At 34.3% G+C, this 20,623-nt stretch overlaps 1 protein-coding gene across 1 annotated transcript; it reads left to right on the forward strand.

Moving 5' to 3' along the window:
• The first annotated feature begins 862 nt into the window (after positions 1-862).
• Positions 863-19,017, forward strand: LOC128174560 (uncharacterized). The gene is made up of 9 exons (XM_052840083.1): positions 863-971; positions 1,174-1,321; positions 1,426-1,539; positions 2,293-2,381; positions 2,531-2,673; positions 2,870-3,044; positions 3,408-3,541; positions 4,261-4,409; positions 18,879-19,017. The coding sequence occupies exons 1-9, from the start codon at positions 863-865 to the stop codon at positions 19,015-19,017; spliced, it is 1,200 nt and encodes a 399-aa protein (XP_052696043.1).
• The last annotated feature ends 1,606 nt before the right edge of the window (positions 19,018-20,623 follow it).

Raw genomic sequence — 20,623 nt, forward strand, 5'->3', positions numbered from 1 at the left:
GGTAGCATATGATTAATAAATTCCTTTATTAATTTGATTTTATTCAAGCTCGTCTGATAAGATTGCAAAATATTAACTGACCAGATTGGAAATATAGAGCTCATTTGAAATGGGCGGAGACAAATTGACGCGGACGTCTGAGAAAACATTGGATTGAAACTATAGTTAAACGAAGGGTATTTTCAATCCACCTCTACGTTTCAAACTTGTTTTATGAGTTAAGCGATCATTTTGTTAAGTATTAGCAAAGCGATTAAAACCATTTTATTTCATCAACAAGTCCAAATTCGGGAGAGATTATACCAAGGCAAAACAATGTCCTATGACTTGAGATAACCAGTCGTCACAAGTCTGAAAACAATAGGAGCCATTGTATTACTGATTTGCTAATATTGAATAAAATTTGCCCCCGCCCATTTCAAATGTTTTGACTAACATGTGAAATTGACCGAAGCTGTATATTTCCAATCTTGCCAGTTAATGTTCCGCAATCTTTAAATTCTAATTCTATTATTAACTTCATCTGGATGAGTTCCTATACAAATAAATACATTTATTTGCATTTTTATTTCATGTGTCTGCTTTACGATGACGTTTTGACATGAGACAACGGACGGATTCTCATTTTAAATTCTCTTTGAGAACTCAGTAACTTGCTTCAAAATTAAAAAAAAATTCTGCTGACTAACATAAAAATCAATGTTACTTATTATAGGATAAAGCAGGAAACAAAATCAAAAAAGAAATGAATTTGTGACTATACATGAATTTACATTTCAGTGATGAAAGAAAAAAGTATTATAAACACGCCTCAAAAGCCAAGGACAATCCCGAAAAATACCTATCAATGATAATAGATGCCATGGACCAGAACAAAACGTACCTCCCACACTTTCTATACAATGGAAAGTTTTTATCTAACATGTGGAAACTACGTTTAAATCTAATGGGAGTCATTGTTCATGGAATAGGTATACATAAACATTATCATACATTATGGCATCCTATTTTGATCTCATTTCTTTATAACGTGACATCGTTTGAAAGTTTTCATGGCCATAATAAGATTCCTCCATACTAAGACAAGCTTCAGGCTTTACAGGAGTAAAGTAAAGACTAGATTCGTGAAAAAAGAGGATTTTTTAAATTACCATCAACTTTATAATTTTATAGGCATCTATGGCTTCTTTGATTATTTCCAATGGTCCCACGGTAGCAACCTCACCATATCTGTTCTGTTGCAATGTCTTCTCATGCTAGACAAAATTCCGGACACATTGTATTTGCAAATGGACAATTGTCCTGGACAGAATAAAAACCGGTAATTTTACACAACACCAGAGTAAATGAAATGACAATTTATTTTATTTATTTCGTCTGATTTTATTCACACTATCATATGTTAATTACTAAAATTATGTTTAGATATATACTTGGATTCCTCTGTTGGTTGGTGGAGATTGGCGTATTCAAAAAAATCAAAGTGTCATTCCTCATGGTCGGACACACGCATGAGGATATAGATCAAGTATTCTCCAGGTACAATCAACCTCGAAGGAAATTGCGCAAATTTTGTAACAAGGAACTTTATGTTTAGAAATCGATTTATGAAATATTCTTCGTTAATTAAGAGATAAATTGGGATTGACGAGATTCGACTGCAATCATAAACATTGCACACTAGTAATATGTACAAATCATCTGATAAATTACAATCTTACTACTAGTACCCATCATCAATAGTTTATTTTACTCCTCTCCGATCTGCATAATTTTTATTGTTCCCCAACATAATAAATAAACATAATTACAATGAATCCATGTTAAATTAAAGCCTCGTCTTAGACCGTAAATCTTGTCCCCCTCGGTGGAATTCCTCTTGTCCACAATCGTAATAATTATTCTATTAGTCTTTAATTTAATTTCATTTGTAACAAGCATTTTGATTGGCTAATCACACAAAAAAAATTAATTTATTTTGTATTACCTGGTTAGCCAACGTCCCCTTGACAACCACATATTCATGCGCGTGTTAGAGTTTTTATGTAAATTAAATTTTATGCAAAAATCAACAATTTCTATATTAAATTATTGATTTTAAACAATCTTTTTACAAAATTATAAGGAATGCTTTGAAACAGTGCTTCGCGGATTATAAAGTGTGCACTGCCTCAAACCAGGTTATATCGGATAATCTGGGCAAAAATTAAAAACATTCCTTAATTGGCCAGGTGCAAATTTTCATATTAAATTCTGACCTTTACATTCAAACAAATTTCTTTCTACCTTCAGATTTTCTAGCCTCCTTTCCAGGCGGAGTGCTTTGACTCTAACCAAATTAATAACTGTGTTTGAAAGGTGTTACACTCCGGTACCAACAGGTGACAATTTCCCCGAGTTTCTAAAGACCTTTCTTGACTCTCATTTTCTCATTTTTTCTCCAGTGAAATGTGATGATAAACAATAGAATGCAGACGTTCAATTATAGTTTCTTTTATTCCATGCATTTCTTTTTAATATGATTTTTTAGGAATAAGAACGGACAGAGTATACAATATTTCAGAAGCCTTGGACCTTGAAAATATTTCAGGCCATTCAAAGCCGCATGCTTTTAAAATAATTAAGGAAGACGCAAAAGCGACGATTTTTTGGAAGAAATGGTCGACCGATCGGGTATGTGTAGTAATTAAAGCTACACTTTACAGCTGTTGCATAGATATAATATAAATATAAAGCGTCGTATCTTTTAAAGAACGATGGTCATCAGTTTAAACAAATGATTACTACAAGTAGTAGATAGTCAATTTCCTTGATGCTTAAAATTGAGAAAATATTTTCCGTCACATAATTTTTTTCTGATAAATTTCAGATATGGCAAAAATGTGAAGGAACCCTTCTTAAGGATAATGCATTAGTATTTAGGAAACTTAGTCCATGTGTGGACGATCTTGACATGGAAATTCTTGAGCGGGACGTGAGGGGCTCGTACAGATATTTTACAAAAAATGAGGACAAACAGTGGTGGGAAATTTTTTTTGCCGAAGGTATTCAGTGTAACTGATTTTAAACCACGAGATACAATAACCAAGCTTTCACTAAAATTATGATAATATATTTCAAAACATTATTTTATAATTAAAAACCATCAAAATGTTTCCCAAAGTTCCTTGCCTGATTCAACATGTATATTTAATGTGAACACCCGTCCGGTCTTGTGGATGGTGAAGCGTATAATTGGTATTGGATGAGAGAGAGAGAGAGAGAGAGAGAGAGAGAGAGAGAGAGAGAGAGAGAGTCGTTTAGTGGTCAATGTTCGGTTGCATGGTTTGATGCATACATAATTATTACATAAAGTCCATGCTGATATAATTTTAAAGAAATGAAATAAAGATATTGATGTACTTTAGTCAATGAAGAGTATGATTCAGACGACGAAGATGATGGAATTGCAGAGCAATTATTGGATAAAAAAAGGCAGAATTCCCCAAACACTGAAGATCTAGAGGTTCACATTTCCGACACAGAGGACCCTATTCCCCCAGTAATTTATTTGTTATATACAATATTTTGATATATTTAGCCCATTAATCGTAAACTTCCAAATCAGTTTATACTTTAAGCAATTTTTGTCGTCATGTCTAATGTTGATACTTCTCTTGTCACTGCCTTAAATTTAGAATTTGAAAAAAATAAATGAAAGTAATTTTCTCATACCCGAGAAATGTTAGAACATATCATCGAAGAATCCTCCAAGAAATAATGTAAATGAATTCTAATCTGATGCGTACTACCTTAAATCTGACATGAATTCATAATCATGCGTCATTCCCATTCACGTTCGACTACTGTAAACTACGTTTTTACATACGTACATGTACTTAATTCCGCGATTCCGCTGTTTTGTATAAAACTGTATATTTTTTTGAAAGAATTGTAAATTGGTTTAAATCTGGTTGTAACGCGCTTTCTGATTGGCTTAAAAAAATTTATATCGTATAAAGAATGTTGATACTTTATTTTTTAAAATATTACCCGTCCCAATGTAGGCATTTTACCCGAACTAATGGCCTCTACTTTTTTTAGTTTATCAGCTAGGATTAAAAACTTTATAGTAAAGCATACTAAAACTGTTTTAACAGAAAACGACAAAGTGAAAGGCAAACAGGACAACCGATTATGCCAAAATATATATAATTAGAAACCCAAATAACATACATAATATATCTATTATATGCTTACTACTTATTTTGAAAATGATAGGTTGTCATTGGAAAGAGGCGGAAAGAAGCAGTCCCTCCTTGTACTATAGTGGGGATGATGGCATTAATGGATGTCCCTCGGTACGCCGGCGAGTGGCCACAGATAGGCCAGATAATATCTCGTGAGGGGGATGAGGTAGACATACACTGGTATGGTGGAAGCAAGACATCCCTTGGAAACCTTGTAAAAGGAGCGTGCCGGGTGAGCGAGGAAGAAGAACGGACTGGGTGGAAAAATGTTTAACATCACATATAGTTTCAACATTCAAGCTTACAGGGTCTGGAAATATTCCTAGACATATAAAAGACATTGTTGAAAACTATCATGATTAAATTAAACTTTTGCTTGTGTTTAGTATTTCAGGTATATATTTGGCCGCTATGTTCCACAATTAACCTTGCATTTCATTTATTATATTAAATTGATAAGTATATATTATTTACTTAGGTTTGACCATTGTAACCGGAGTGTAATCAATCGGAGGCGGTAATCTGGCCGCTCCGTCCCAGGATCTGTATTTTTTAAGATGAATTTAATTCTAACATTACATGTAATAGATAATTGACCATGTAACCGGAGTGTAATCAATCGGAGGCGGTAATCTGGCCGCTCCGTCATCAGTATTTTTTGTTTTGAATTTAATTATTGACCATTGTAACCATAGTGTAATCAATCGGAGTCGGTAATCTGGCCGGTCCGTCCCAGGATCCGTATTTTTTAAGATGAATTTAATTCTAACATTACATGTTATAGATAATTGACCATTGTAACCGGAGTGTAATCAATCGGAGGCGGTAACCTGGCCGCTCCGTCCCAGTATCCATATTTTTAGAATGAATTTAATTATTGACCATTGTAACCAGAGTGTAATCAATCGGAGGCGGTAACCTGGCCGCTCCGTCCCAGTATCCGTATTTTTTAAGATGAATTTAATTATTGACTATTGTAACCAGAGTGTAATCAATCGGAGGTGGTAATCTGGCCGCTCCTTCCCAGTATCCATATTTTTTAATTCTAACATTACATGTTATAGATTATTGACCATTGTAACCGGAGTGTAATCACTCGGAGGCGGTAATCTGGCCGCTCTGTCTTCAGTATTTTTTATTATGAATTTAATTATTGACTATTGTAACCAGATTGTAGTCAATCGGAGGCGGTAATTTGGCCGCTCCGTCACAGTATCCGTATTTTTAATGATTAATTAAATTCTTACATAACATGTAATTGAATATTGACCATTGTAACCAGTGTGTAAATTAATTCTAACATTACATGTTATAGATTTATTAACCATTGTAACCAGAGTGTAATCAATCGGAGGCGGTAATCTGGCCGCTCCGTCCCAGTATCCATATTTTTTAATTCTAACATTACATGTTATAAATTTATTGACCATTGTAACCAGAGTGTAATCAATCGGAGGCGGTAATCTGGCCGCTCCGTCCCAGTATCTATATCTTTTAATTCTAACATTACATTTTATAGATTTATTGACCATTGTAACCAGAGTGTAATCAATCGGAGGCGGTAATCTGGCCGCTCCGTCATCAGTATCCGTATTTTTAATGATTAATTAAATTCTTACATAGCATGTAATCGAATATTGACCATTGTAACCAGTGTGTAAATTAATTCTTACATTACATGTTATTGATTATTGACCATTGTTTCCGGAGTGTAATCAATCGGAGGCGGTAATCCGGCCGCTCCGTCCTAGTATCCGTATTTTTAATGATTAATTAAATTCTTACATAGCATGTAATTGAATATTGACCATTGTAATCAATCGGAGGCGGTAATTTGGCCGCTCTGATCCCAATATATGTATTGATTCATTTATTACATAACATTTATAAATATATTACATTTAGACTTTTTTCGACTTTATCAAATGGAATTGGAGTGTCATTTCATTGGGGATGGTATTCTGGCCACAACAATCCAATTACCTGTATTAACTCACTTGTTACGCAACAATTAATTATTACATTACATGTCACTACATGCCTTTTTGAGTAATCATTGTAACTGGGGTGTTTTCTATCGAGGGCGGTAATCTGGCCGCTTCAATTCCAAATACTTTGTATTTATATGTATTACATAACATGTAATGATTACATCATATCTTATTATGTCTTCATCATTGTTGCTGGAGTGTCATCCATCGGAGGCGGTAATCAGGCCGCTCCATTGCTGTTCATTTATCATTCAAATTTTAACATGCAATTAAATATATAAATACTAATGTGACTAAACCAAGAAAGTTTTAAATGTGTTTTGTATTGTCAGAATGGTAACGGTATAACAAAAAAAGCTACGAAGAACTATGTAGTTCACTGTTTATTATATACCTATTAACTGGCTATGAGGACGCTAGCAAGTTTATTGTTCCCCGAGACAGGAACTATTTTACAAGGAGAAGCAAGTTAAAAAGTATTTTATTATACCAAATAGTACTTGATTTGTTGGCGATGCAGATTTCTTTATGATATAAACAATTGCAAATTACAGTAATCGGCATCAAAATTTAACTGAGCGACTCAGATAACACCTGAGGTGTTCCAGGTTAAAAACATGAGGGAAATAGAATGCTTCCAGTGAATAGTTTAGACAATATAGCACGGGAACTTATATTCACTGAGGTAAAATAAACTCGTATAAATCATATGCAATCGCTATATATAAATACATGTGGATGTTAAATCTTTTCCTAAAATATATATAAAAGATTTTGACACAATATTAGCTATAAACAAAGATTATGGGAGAAACTTATCCGATTAACTGATTAAAAGGGTCGGAACGATGGAGACCGGTAAAAAAAAAAGTAACAGTTTGTCGTATGAAATAAAATGCTAGTATACATGTACCAGAAAAAAGCGAAATGCTGTTAATTTCCGTAGCACAAGCTAGAACCCCCAGTGTCCATAGTGCTTGGTTTAACTGGTTAGTGACCCATACGCATAAGCACAAAAGCGCACACCATGCAGTTATGTTACAAAGCTAGCTAGCATACTACAGAGGGTGTTTAAGGATCAGAGGGTGCATATACTACAGAATAAAACAGATTAAGAAAAATTCAAATTGGAAATGTAAGAGTTATGTGAAGTGCGTGTAATATAGCTATAGGAGTGACGCATAATAAGCACATATAGGGAAGTTATATAAAGCATAAAAAATAACACTGAAAACATGCATTTTGCTAATAGGTCTACATGAAATAGTGTGCATGCTATAGAAATATATTGTGGATGCTATAGAAATATATTGTGCATACTAAGAGTTATAATTAACAATGAAGTACACTCGCAATCTAAATAAGCAATATAATTATGTATACAAAATAAATCTCTCTCTCTCTCTCTCTCTCTCTCTCTCTCACAGGACATGTGGTTAAAACCATGCTGAATCTTAGGTTTTCGCTTCATGACGTAACAGTTGGTCTTACGTCATTTTGCAGTGGATTTTGTTAGACTTGCACACTAAAACCGGCGCTTTTAAATGAGATACAAGGGTGGATCCTGAAATTTATAGATTTCAGATGGAGTTTTCAAGCACAGGGGTTCTTAATTTCTCCAGATCCTTTATATACCTTTCCAGCCCTCCTCCCTTTGTAGTGGGGAGAGGGGTGTGAAACAATATCACAATAATTTTACCACTTTCCATCATTTGCATAAACAAAACAAAACCTGGTATATACATTGTATATAATCTGCAATTAATTATCAAAATGTTGCAGACCCATACATGTTTAATTTAGAATATTGGTTGAACAATAGTATACATCATCTATTTGTAACACGGTTGGATCCACCTATACTCTCTCAGTGCTTGGGGTAAATATGACGTCACAGCGGAAGTGACGCTACCAGCGTCTGCAGTGAGCGGAGGAGGAAGGATGCCTTCTTTTATGGCAGCCGTGTATATTGTATATTTGACAATTTACAGTTAACTGAGCGGTTTTTTTTCTGTAGCAAAGTTCACGCGGTGGATAAAATGTGCAAGGTTAGTGAAATTGACATGGTAGAACTGCCAAGGCTTGACCTCGGAAGTTTCGGTAGAGTGTGAAATTTACGCTAGCTTGTGATGAATTCTGCAATGTTTTGGTTACATTGCCTGAGCAGTATTTGAAGTGAAAGGATATTTATTCCCTTTGGATCTTTTAATAATTTCTTCGGCGAGAGTGAACTGGAGAAAGGGGGTGGGGGGTGGGGTTAGTCATGCCAGGCATGACTAACCCCCTATTACGCCTGCGCCAAATAAAGGGGGGGGGGGGGGGTTAGTCGTGCCTGGCATGACTAACCCCCTACTACGCATGCGCTAACTGATACTGAAGAAATAAAGAGAGATTGAACAAAATGAATAAAAAAAAAAGAACACCAGCACATTCAATGCCATGAAATAAAATAAATTAAACAAAATAAAACACACAAAATGAAATAAAAAAAAACAATAAACAAATACAAGTTTTAACTGACTTGAATGAATAAAATATCAGGGATGTTGAAATCATTCCTTTAAGTTTCAGCTATAGTCTGTATAACCCAATATTTATAAGGGAAATTTATGTTAGTTGACTAAGTTAGTTGGAACTAACACAACAGACAATAAAAATTCAAGTTAGTTGTCTAAGTTAGTCTAACTAAGGGCAATTTTCTTGAAAGCCCTAAATTCCAAGAATCAAAATAATTCCAAATTCAAATAATACTCTGTTTTTACAAATACTATAGAGATTGCTTTTCTGTGACAAACTGTTCAACAAGACTAGTGCTTTCTGATTTTTAGTATTTTTCAGTCATAATGTGAAATTTATGGAAATTGACAATTCTTCTTGCACACTACATGTTCTTCTCTTCTGTCTTTTTGATATTAGGAGGTAGTCCAGTTGATAAGAAAACCAATACCTGAAATGATGAATATATATCAATTTCAAATTTCATTTCAATAGATATCAATCCAAATTATTATAATAGGTTACATTTGTATCATTATCAATATGATATAAAAAACCAACAAACTATACATGAAGTTGAAGTTAGTGAGTAAAAGAAATATTTATATAGTACCTAGTTTTTATCAACATCCCAACAAGTGTTTTCAGTGGACCATCTACTGCCTAAGTAACCCTGAAAATGAATAATGTGTCATAATTAGCAAGCTGTTGTGTTAAAGATAACATGAAAATGAAACATTACTCTATTATTGGGCATATTAATGGCGGTTTCAATTTCAGTGATATTACAACAGGCATAATCAAATGTTTATTCTTTAAAATATGTGGAAATTCAGTTTGAACACACTTTAATTTTATATTTTGTCTTAAATAAAATTAATTAGATCTTTATAAAAGAAGGCTGAATAAAATAACACATTTCGATTTACTTAAACAACATTCAATCTTGTCTATAATCATCATATTATCATTCCAGATCCTCACAGTAATCTTTGTAGTGCTAGCACATACAGTGTTTGGCCATGGACTTTTTATTGTGTACTTTGAACATTGAGGAAATGCGATCCAATATTATCGCGATATGAGACCAGTAAAAATCTACAATGAGCCTCAATGCTCTTTATGATCAAAACTAGCGAAACGCAGAACAATTTCTTTGCCTGACTGAGTCACCAAACTGATGTTTGAACACAATATTACATGAAAAACAAATGTAAACAAGTAAACAAAATCGAAGCCGAGGAATTTCACTTCGTTTCCGTTCCATCCAACAATATTAAATAATATAAAACAATATCTAGGGGAAGTACAGATAAATCCTACCTTGTTCAGTTGAATCATCTGCCGATTTCTGTCCACGCTGGTTGTAAACGAGTTAAATTCCGAGATAGATCACTGAATTCCACATGTTTATTCTGATCACAGCTGCAGGCGTCGATGTGACGTAGTCAGCCTCGACACGTCATCAGACGACTTAGGAATTTCATGATTCCGCGAGATATAAAGAATAGTTTATGATTTTATTTCAGTACACCTTTCTTGAACCATTCAAACCCAATAATTAATCATATTCCTTTTGGTAGATGTTTGTTAATTACCGAAATACCCATATCTCGGAAAATCTCACGAATAAGGGGCGGGGCTTATGCAAATTTTTCTAAATCACACGTGGTAGAATTCTTAGACCTTCCTTAACATAGCTGAGCATTGATTGATTTTTGAAGAGACTCTTTTGCCATTTTCATCTTGCACGATGAACATCTGACACATTTTGAGTCATCGTCGGGAAGCGAAACTTTTCCTTTTGAAATTTCACAAGTAAAATACATTACCAAACACACTTGGGTAATTTTCTCTTCTTCAATAAGTTCACTAGATGTCGCCTTGGTTGAGGTTAAAGCCTTCACATTGTTAAACAAGCGTGTTGACAACTGTTTAATTCTGTAGTTTTTCCCTCTCTAAAATTTTGACACCATGTCATCCCACACCGTTAATGTCATCGATACAGAACAATCACCAACAACAAGCTCTTGCTTCTGGATGGGGATTTCTCTCACTATTTGGGCTGACACTGGTCCAGTCGACAACACCTTTACCTCTACCTAATTAAAGCAACATTAATCTTAATTGTTAGAATAAAAATAAAGTCCAATTTATTAAGTTAAAATAAACTGTGTCTCAAGGCGGACCCTCACAATACTTAGACTGTTAGAGTGCCTACCATATACCAAAAATGTAGCAGAACATTACAGAAATAATCCAAAACTAATTGTTTGAGCAATGAAATAAAATTGTATTTTGAAATTAAGCGTGCTGCCACAACATATGTTGTTATACCCCTGTAATACAGTAACTATATCACTCTATACGAAAAAAAGTTCAACATTTTGACTGTTAGACTGGAACTGCTGCATTGACACAGTTAAAAAAGACAGTTGACCGGTGACGTCATATTCCTCGAAAACGAGTTATTTAATTAATAGGGATATAACAAAACAGTTGTTGACTGTGTCTAGTGCAGCCTTCGCCCTTCGGCAACAGTTTGCGAGCCGGTTGAACACATCAACTGTTGCCCAAAACCCAAGTCAACAATTGCACGCAGCACAGTTAAGGCTGTCAATAAACTCCGCTCAGACAAAAAGTACGGGAAATGTGCATTATGACATCACAGTATATTACAAACCTCGAAAGTACTTATTAATCTATTTATTAGTAAAATTAACTTATACTAATCTTTTAATTAGAAACAACAAATGCTATTACTTACAATTTTGATGTCCGTTATATCGTACACACTGAAAAATAAGCGGGATGTCGTTCTCGCTGTACTACAAAATATGACGTCATATGCTTCAAAATGACGCATTAAGTTAAATCATTGAAGGCTATCGTGCACTTTTATAGCGAAGAAAAATAAATGTCATACATTAACGGAAAAGTATAAATGAATATTTTGTTTAAAATTATTATTAGTAGAATGCTACCTATATAGTCTTATTTTCATTTTGTTAAAAGTATGCATCGTATAAAGAAGCCACCTCGGTTTTGTATAAATATCATATATCTAAAATCAGAGTACCTAAATAAATCACTTAATTGCAAGGGCATACACTTACCTGATCTCGACAAACTTTTACATGTGAATTTGAAATATGCTATGTAACTTAAAAACTTCTACGATCCTTGTAAAATCTTACAAATTAATTATTTGTTAATGAAATTAACCCTGTGACCTTCAAAATTATTCAACATATGCATTATAAATTACGGTTTCTACTAACAAATATTCTTATCTTAAAAAGTTCGCACCTTTTTTTGAAAATCTACGATATAACATCAAGATATATCATAATTCAGTTGTGAATTTTGACATGATTATGCCCTTGCAATATTGAATTTTTTAAATGACCTCAAAACCACAAATACATCTGCTTGTACCATGCGACTGCCATATCACGTGACCACTATGAATAAAAATAGTGTACTGTTATATATATATATTTTAGAAATATATTGCATTTGAGTGACTGTTATTGATTTTAAAAAGGACATGCCAGTTTAAATAAAGTATACGTGTTTTCATCACAAAAATTTGCCCATATTTTTATTGACCGCCTTAACTGTACTGCGTGTTTCGGTCAATAATTTGAAATGCACTTATAAACCATTTTTACATAAAAAATAAAAACAATTTTTTTTTTATCTAAAATCGTGTCAAAGTCCCTTTAAGGGAGGACATAATAAACTTGAAAACGGAGAACTCTGTATTAGAAAAATAAAATAGCACCCAAAATGTTCAAAACCAACAGAATTGACAAATCAGGAACACTAACCGAATTAGACTACACAGTGTATGGGAGAAAAACCTCACTAACAGAAATCATTCAACTGATGAGAAAAATGCACAAAGACTATGAACGGGAAACAATGAAACCCATACAAGACATCTCAAGAGTTGGCATGACCATTCGGCCATACTGAACCACACGTACATCTCCATCATGGTCAGCGCGCTGTATGATACTGCCTCCTTCATAACAGATGAGGAATACAGAACCAAGTACCCAGAACGCCAACCAGCAGATGTTCAAGCTATGGTTAAGAAGCCCTTCCTCTACATACTTGGCCAGTCATCTAGCAGCGATTTAGACCAGTTATCATACATACAAGTCCCGAGTCCTTGAGTGTTTACCAGTTCGGTATTAGAACAAACAACAATTTAGAAGTAATTAAAATGAAGATAAATTAGATATTTGAATGTAATGAGTATATATTAAGTATGAGTTGAATCTTCATTTCTTATAATAAATGTTATATTTCACAGGTTGGTTCCACAGAATAACTGAAGACAAGAGTTGTAGTCTTTCCCTTCTACTAGCTTGTACTCTTTCCTCATGAAAACAAGGAATGTTGCATCCAATCTAGGGCGCGACGGCAGAAAATAAAGCAATCTTTTATTATTTTTTTAATTTCATGTCTCCAAATTTTGAAATTTGAATGGCTTTATTTTCTTTCTTGAAGTGTAAAAACACAAACGTGCGGCTGTGTTAGAGATACCTTAAATAATTTCTTATGAAAGTAACCTACATGTACCTCTAATCGAAATTATGCGGAATTTCTGTCGGAATTTTTGTCAGTTTTGAAATCAGATGTTTGGGTAATTAAATGAAGTAAAAATTGTATGCAAAGAATGTAAGGAAATGAATGCAATTGTTGAAACATTTCGTAATTGGCAGCGATGTAATTCAATTTAAAATTATACATAATATCATTTTTTGGAAAAATCACAAATTGCATTTTGGGAAATAAACATGGAGGTAAAAAATGGAGACAAACAGCATATGTTTACATCGGATTCGTTTATTTCTTAAAGCTCGGACAAAATTTAAAAACTCACATACGTTAATAATCAAAGAAAAAGTTGCGTTTGAAAACTTCGACGTAGGTTGTGAATTAACAAGATACATTTTTATTTTTTTAATGTTTTCAGAAAACGACCACACAAACCAAAGAAAATCCATTAACAAGTGATCTACTATGTAGACAACGAGAATCTTATGAAATTTGTGCTTTTACTTTGACCTTTCTTCATTTTTTCTTCAACCCCTCCTTTTAGAAGACTTGTTCTACTTTTATCATTTCCTTCAGAATCGTTTTTTCTGAAAATTAGAAAATTAATGTTGCTTTCGCTAGTTTGATAGGCAGGTAGGTTATAATGCATCTTCGACTTCAGTAAAGGAGGAATTAGCTTCTCAGTAAAGTTTAAAGCATTGATCTGTATACCAAGTATTAAAATACTATGTGTACCTCACGTGTCGACATTTGATTGTGAGATGGGCCCATCGAGGCAGAACGTATTTGCGAAGCACTTTGAAGACAGAGTCCCTCTCCAACCTAAGGATGAACAGTAATAATTCGTTAATATGTGGTCCACAATGAACACATGGCGCCATGAAATAAGAAAATCTAGTAACATTGAATTTCGATGCAAGACATCATAGTACCAGCGAAGGAATGGCCATTTCTCATCCGACGCTTATTGGGACTCACTTTCTGGGTCATTGGCAGCGAATTTTGATAAGTGCTTTTGTTTACGTTAATGGACTTTCATGTTCATGGAATGGGTAACCGTGAAATGTCTTGGAAGGGATCCATAAGCATTAACAATTATGTCCTCTTCAGGTAATATTTTTTCGCTCTTAATTTTTTTAAAATGGTAATACATCCATAAATAATTAATGTACATTCTTTTAAATTTTTCTCTAATGGAAGGAATTATCACCTTTATGCATTGTATGTAACCAATAGACTATAAGAGTACCCAGACGGTCGGGTTTTGCGATATGTGACTGAAAGAACGTATATTGTTTTAAACATAAAGAAAACTGTATGCAAACACCTGTTGTTTCTCTTTCATTGTTTTTTGCTAGAATGTTAAGTATTCTAAATGGTCCTTGTCATGACATTTCCCCGCCCGCACTAATGTTATCCTTTCCATTGACCCTTTTCACCAAGTTATAAATTGCTATTGATTCTTTTCATTACAATACCCCCCACATTTTCATTATCCGTTCTATTAGTCCCACCCCATTTTTCTATAAAAAAACACCCTTATTTCCAACTGTGTTCTCAGATCGCACGGGAATCATGTAAGGGACAAGAAGATTGGCGGTAGCTACCGGGAATGCATTGTCGATAACATAACCGATATAGCCCCCGCGGACTTTGCAAATCTTCTTTAACTATTTTGCACGGAAAGACGAAGACGTTTACCTCTGGTGCCGATAGAATGGTCTCTTAGCAATTTTTTTGTACAAAAACCATGTTAAGATTTTAATTTAAAGCCTGTATTTGCAAGCCTATACACTATATTACCAGAGAGAACCAACGATTAGCAGGCAGGCTGTTGCACGGTCTGCTGAAAAGCCAACTTTGCTGAATTTATCCTTGCTGAATATTTAACACATTCGTTTTAGGTCTAACAATTGGAATGTTCGCCTCAACATTCAAAATGTAAACAAAAGGACAAAACGTTTGTTAATTGTTAGCTCTGTAACTCGCTTATAACTCAACGAATGACATTCAAATTTTGATTGCCTATTAAAAATGCCCTACTGAAGCATTGCAAACATTAAAATTGGAAAAATATTTTTTTTATCAAAATCGTGACCATTCCTCTTTTAAATCTACAATACATGAGAATGCTTCAACCTAAGTTTCAGCTTCAACCAGTCTCAGGGAAATCAATAAATATATCAGGACTGGTTTATAGGAAATATTGATACTGCAATGGTTTAAGTAAATTATTTTAAAGTTTTCCTTTCTTTTACGGCCCATCCTTAATGCTACCTGCAGGGATCATCATTTGAGAAATCTTGAATCTGATGTTGTTATCGACGCTTCTCAATTTTCAGATTTCCTGGTTTATTGTATGGTTTTTAATTTGGAGGAATTTAAGAATCTTATTTGTGGGTCTCCCCTTTCATGCATTGATGTTAATCTTTTGATATACTTTTATTTACATAATCTGAGGGTGTTTCAATACAGGTTTAAGCTTATCAATGATTGGTATTTGAGACGAAGAATTTTAGGGATATCATTCAACAGATTTTCAGTGAAACTGAGTGTAGTATAGTGTTCCGATGGGGCCACTTCGACCATTCGCACTTTCGCCTTTAGGTCAAAGATGCGAGACAGCGAAGGTGCGAAGATGCGATGGCGAAAGTGCGAAGGCGAAGGAGCATAACTACTATTGCTCCTTCGCCTTCGCACTCTCGCCTTCGCAACTTCGCACTTTCGTCTTCGCCTTTTTTGATAGCATTCAGAAAGTCTCGATTGATTACATAGAATATGTTGCAGGCACCATTCTCGCCAAGGTTTTCCGATTAATCCATGATATATTTAGTACGCATGTGCTAGGCCATTGTGCTTACTATGAATGTATATAAATATTTTAATGTGTATATGTGACGTATATGTTTACCAGTGCTGGCTAAGACAAATCATTATATACTCCATCCGAAATGTTATGACCGCCATAATGTATACATATGCACTTCCAGACTCCTGTCACTCACCAGCTGTCTATATACCGTGGATCAAACACTGTAACATTCTAATTTCATTATGCAACATTCCTTGCTCATGTATGGATCTAGAGGGGGAGAGGAATATTATAACTTCACACATGCAATAAAGGGTGAGAAAGTGTCCGATTCTCAACCCCCCCCCCCCCCCCCCCCCGAAAATTGAATTATATTATATATAAAATATCCAATATATGTCCCCAACAAACCCCACAACCCCCGACAAATATAACTATCTATCGTCAACCCCCCCCCCCCCCCCCCTTAGAAAAAGTTATGGATCTGCGCAGGCAGTTTAAAATAAGTTCTAAAACGTTAATTGTCTGCCTCAGATGTCCTTTTATACAGCTAAAATTGTCATTAAATAATAGAGAACTCCACAATTACAAAAAGGCGAAGGCGAGAGTGAGGAGTTGCGATGGCGAAGGAGCGACAGTAGTATCGCTTCTTCACCTTTGCAACTTCTCACTTTTATCTTCGCGCTTCGCCGTCGCATCATCGCGCTCTGGCTCCTTCGCCGTCGCACTTTTGCCTTCGCAACTTCGCACCTCGATCTAAAGGCGAAAGTGAGAAGGTCGAAGTCGCCCCATCGGAACACCATAGTGTGGTTTTTGAGTTTTATAAACTTGACTTTGTTTCGCCAAATTATTTTTTTTTTCTGAGATAAAGTTGAAGGCCAAATTATTTCTTGTTCTGAGATTAACTTGCAACTGGTTAAGTACATGGTTCTGGATTCGTCAAAAATGTTTAAGTTATTCACAAATAGACAGACAATTGTCAGATAGTGATCAGATAAGCTAAGGTTTGCTACATAATGAGTGGAAATGTGTTTTATTCTGTCGTCATTTTTAGGATGATTTGCAATAAAATTATTTTGTCCATATGTCCTCTTACAGACACTCTTTTTCCCTTTGATTTCGATTTGATTTCTGCAATTAAACTAACAGCGGGTTTGAGGTGCAACTGCATCAGGTCCTCTGTGACTTGGCTGTCATTTGAAGTGTCCTTAATCTTATGTGAAATGGAGATAGAAAATTATTGTAAAGTATTTTCACCCATACATGAAAAGTTGATATGAAGGTTTTTCTTTTTAAGAGAATCAACAGCAGGATTTGTTTCCTAGAAGAATTACATGTATTTTGTTTTAAATCTGAATACAATTTACCCCAATATGCAGTTTACAAACGTTATCTCAATTGGTTACTATCTTTAATGACAATAATACTTTATAATCCGTAATCTCTTATCTTTAAATAAGTTAGACCAGGAGATTTGTAGTTTTGTCTTTTGATATTAAAATTATGGTTGTCTTTTTCTTTTGTTTTAATTTATATTATTCCCAGAGCAGGCAACAACACATTAATGTATAAATTCAATGTAAAGTTAATTCATAAAACAGGGGGTGTACAAATTTTTCAGGTAAGCATGGTCAATGAGAAAGATGAATCATTATAGAATGTTTTTAGTGGGCTCACAATTCTGTTTCACACTTTTTCAAGTTGGTACAAGACGAAATTATATGTTTTAATAGTTTTATCAGGATATATTTTAGCATTTGTTTGTCTATTTATTAATTTTAAGATCAGTAATTACAATTGACGTTTTAGTTATCCCGATACTTTTGTCACTGTTACGTTGGCTGAAACCTCACAGCAATCGTCATTTTCCAACAGAGTGTTGGAATTTTGCGAGGTGTTATAATGACATTTACAGCTCATGCCTCCTGGTGAAATTTGTTGTGCTTGACAGCACATTTGTGATTCCATATACGGTCCCATCTCCAGGTTTTTGTATTTTCTCCGATGTCTCCATCACATATTTTATGTTGTGCATCTTGAATCTGAAATGATTTGTTCCAAACTGAAAGTTAATTTTATGTATTGAATATTTCTGGTAATGATATGGTAGCTCTAAATGTATTCTTGTTAAGGTTTTCCATTGGGGGTTATAAAAACCAATAATTTTTCCATTTTATTTTTTTATTCGACTTCTTGGATTGATACATTGACTACATACATGCTCCCGGCTATGGTTTATGTCAGCCTCATAATAATTTTAAAAAACGTATTTGACGTAGTATAGATCAATCAAAACTGTTAAATTCGCATTAGTTATGGATGGACTACCTTAATATTATTTTACCGACAATAAATAGTTACGATTGTTTCTTCCTTATTTACAGATGTCCAGTACAGTAAGAAATCAGTACAACCATGAGGCCACAGCTAGAAGTGGAGACGAGAGATTCCATTTTTTTGGTATTATTGCTGGAGGTATGCATTATAAGTAGCCTAATTCATTAAGATATAATTATATCATTACAACGCATATTTATACATACCGATTAAATGTTATGGACAATTCTTGATATATATTTAAAATTAAGGGTCATCGGTATTGCTTTTGTGGTGGGATTGATTGTTTTTCTTCTATTACGAAGAAAAAAAGAACCTCGTCAAAATGATGTTGAAATTATAAATTAAGACAGCACATGTGACTCTATAGTGCATGAACGTCAGAAAATGGCCGAGTGATTTAGAGTGATTGTTACAGGCATTTTGGTGTTGGTGATCCAGTGTGTCGCGTATGGAGAGAGGCCAATACATGCTGGAGCTCTACTCCAAGACATTAGGGAACTACCCAGACAACGCCCCACTCAACAACGCCCTCTTCAGCCACGCCCCCTCAACCACCTCAGCCAGCTGCTCCTCTTAGGTCAATGAGAATTAGAAGACCTGTGAACAGACTGCAATTAAAGGACCATTTCCTGTGTAGTTTTTTTGTTAGCTTTCGGCCATGTAAATATGAACATATGTATATATAAATGCTGGAAAAGGATTTCTTTGTCTTGTCTTCATTGCAAAAGAGTTTCTCACAAAGGTATAAAAGGAAGTTTTGTATTTCATACTCAGTCATTAAAAACATGTATCCCTTTCTGTCCAATACGTCCATTGCTATCAGTGGAACCACAGGAGTTAAGAATATAAATTTTCTAAGATTTAATACATTTTTACTATATGGCCATATTGGCCCCATCCAAAAGCCTGAGCCCCTAACCCAGGGGTCATGAATTTCACATTTTTGGTAGAGGGCCTCATGGATCATAATCATGCATTTAGTTTTTATAAAATATATATAGGAGTAGAGAAGAAGATTTTCTTAAACCTTTGTTTTTTTAAGTTTTCGAATTACACAAAAATGCATGGTGTCCTATTCTATACGTCAAATAATTACCTATAGTCTAGCATCAACACTGTCGTGTATCCGCGCCGGTAGTGACATGTTTGGATAACGTGAAAATGACGTATCCATTGCAAAAACAATGAATGATGTTGTGTTCTTTTTTCTATCAACAATGAGGTAAATATTAATTTAAAAAGTTTTAATACATTTTAACTATATGGCCATATTTACCCCACCCTAGAGCCAGAGCCCTTGGCCCAGGGACCATGAATATCACAATTTTGGAAGAGGGCTTCGTGGACATTATAACTATGCAACCATTTTTTTCTCTCACATGAGTGGGAGTAGAGAAGATTTTTGAAAATTTGGCTATTTTCGCATATTTGGCCCTACATGTGGCGCCCCGGGGTGATAGAGCCATGAATTTCACAATTTAGATTTCTCTTACCATAGAGATGCCAAACACAAAAAATGGTAACAATCGGCTTTGTAGTTTTTAAGAAGAAGTTTGTAAATTGTAAACACACGACGCCGGCCGAAAACGGATAGCAATAAACTCAGGTGACCTATAAATACGAATAAATTGTCACATTTTGATTTTTTAAAATTCTGGTACATGAGATAATTTTCCCCTTATTATAAAAAGATAATGTAAAGTTTTCTTTGATTTCCTTATGTTACGAGTATAAATTGTAGCATTTTTCTTCTATGATTAAGGGGAAATAAAGCCCAGTTACAGATAGGAGAATTGATGGAACAGACAGGAGAATTGATGGAACAAACAGAAGACGATTTAAAACAAAACGAAGAATCTAGGTATATATTTAGAAAAATCATTTAAGGTACCTCACTACACCTTAACTTATACTTTTTAAGATACTTCTTTACAAGATGAGGATTTCAGTTCTTTGTTAAATTTGTTTGTACCGAGCTATGTACAAATAAATGTACAAATACATTTTCAACTGTTCCACAATCCTGAAATAAAGGTACAAAAAGGGATCTGCAATATAAATGAAATGAAAGATACAATGATAACATTATTTTACTCATACTTGCATTTTACTGCGCATTACTTTACTCAATACATTTTCCTGTATTTACACTTATATTTGCACATATTGCTGGAAATAACTTT

The sequence above is a fragment of the Crassostrea angulata genome, chromosome 2 (genome assembly GCF_025612915.1).
Source record: "Crassostrea angulata isolate pt1a10 chromosome 2, ASM2561291v2, whole genome shotgun sequence".
In the NCBI taxonomy this organism is placed as follows: Eukaryota; Metazoa; Mollusca; class Bivalvia; order Ostreida; family Ostreidae; genus Magallana; species Magallana angulata.

Coding starts and splice junctions, on each gene's coding strand:
- LOC128174560 (XM_052840083.1), top strand. CDS start 863: ATGGACCAGAACAAAACGTACCTCCCACACTTTCTATACAATGGAAAG. Junction 1,540..2,292: donor ATAGATCAAGTATTCTCCAG/GTACAATCAACC, acceptor TTCTACCTTCAG/ATTTTCTAGCCTCCTTTCCA. Junction 2,674..2,869: donor AGAAATGGTCGACCGATCGG/GTATGTGTAGTA, acceptor GATAAATTTCAG/ATATGGCAAAAATGTGAAGG.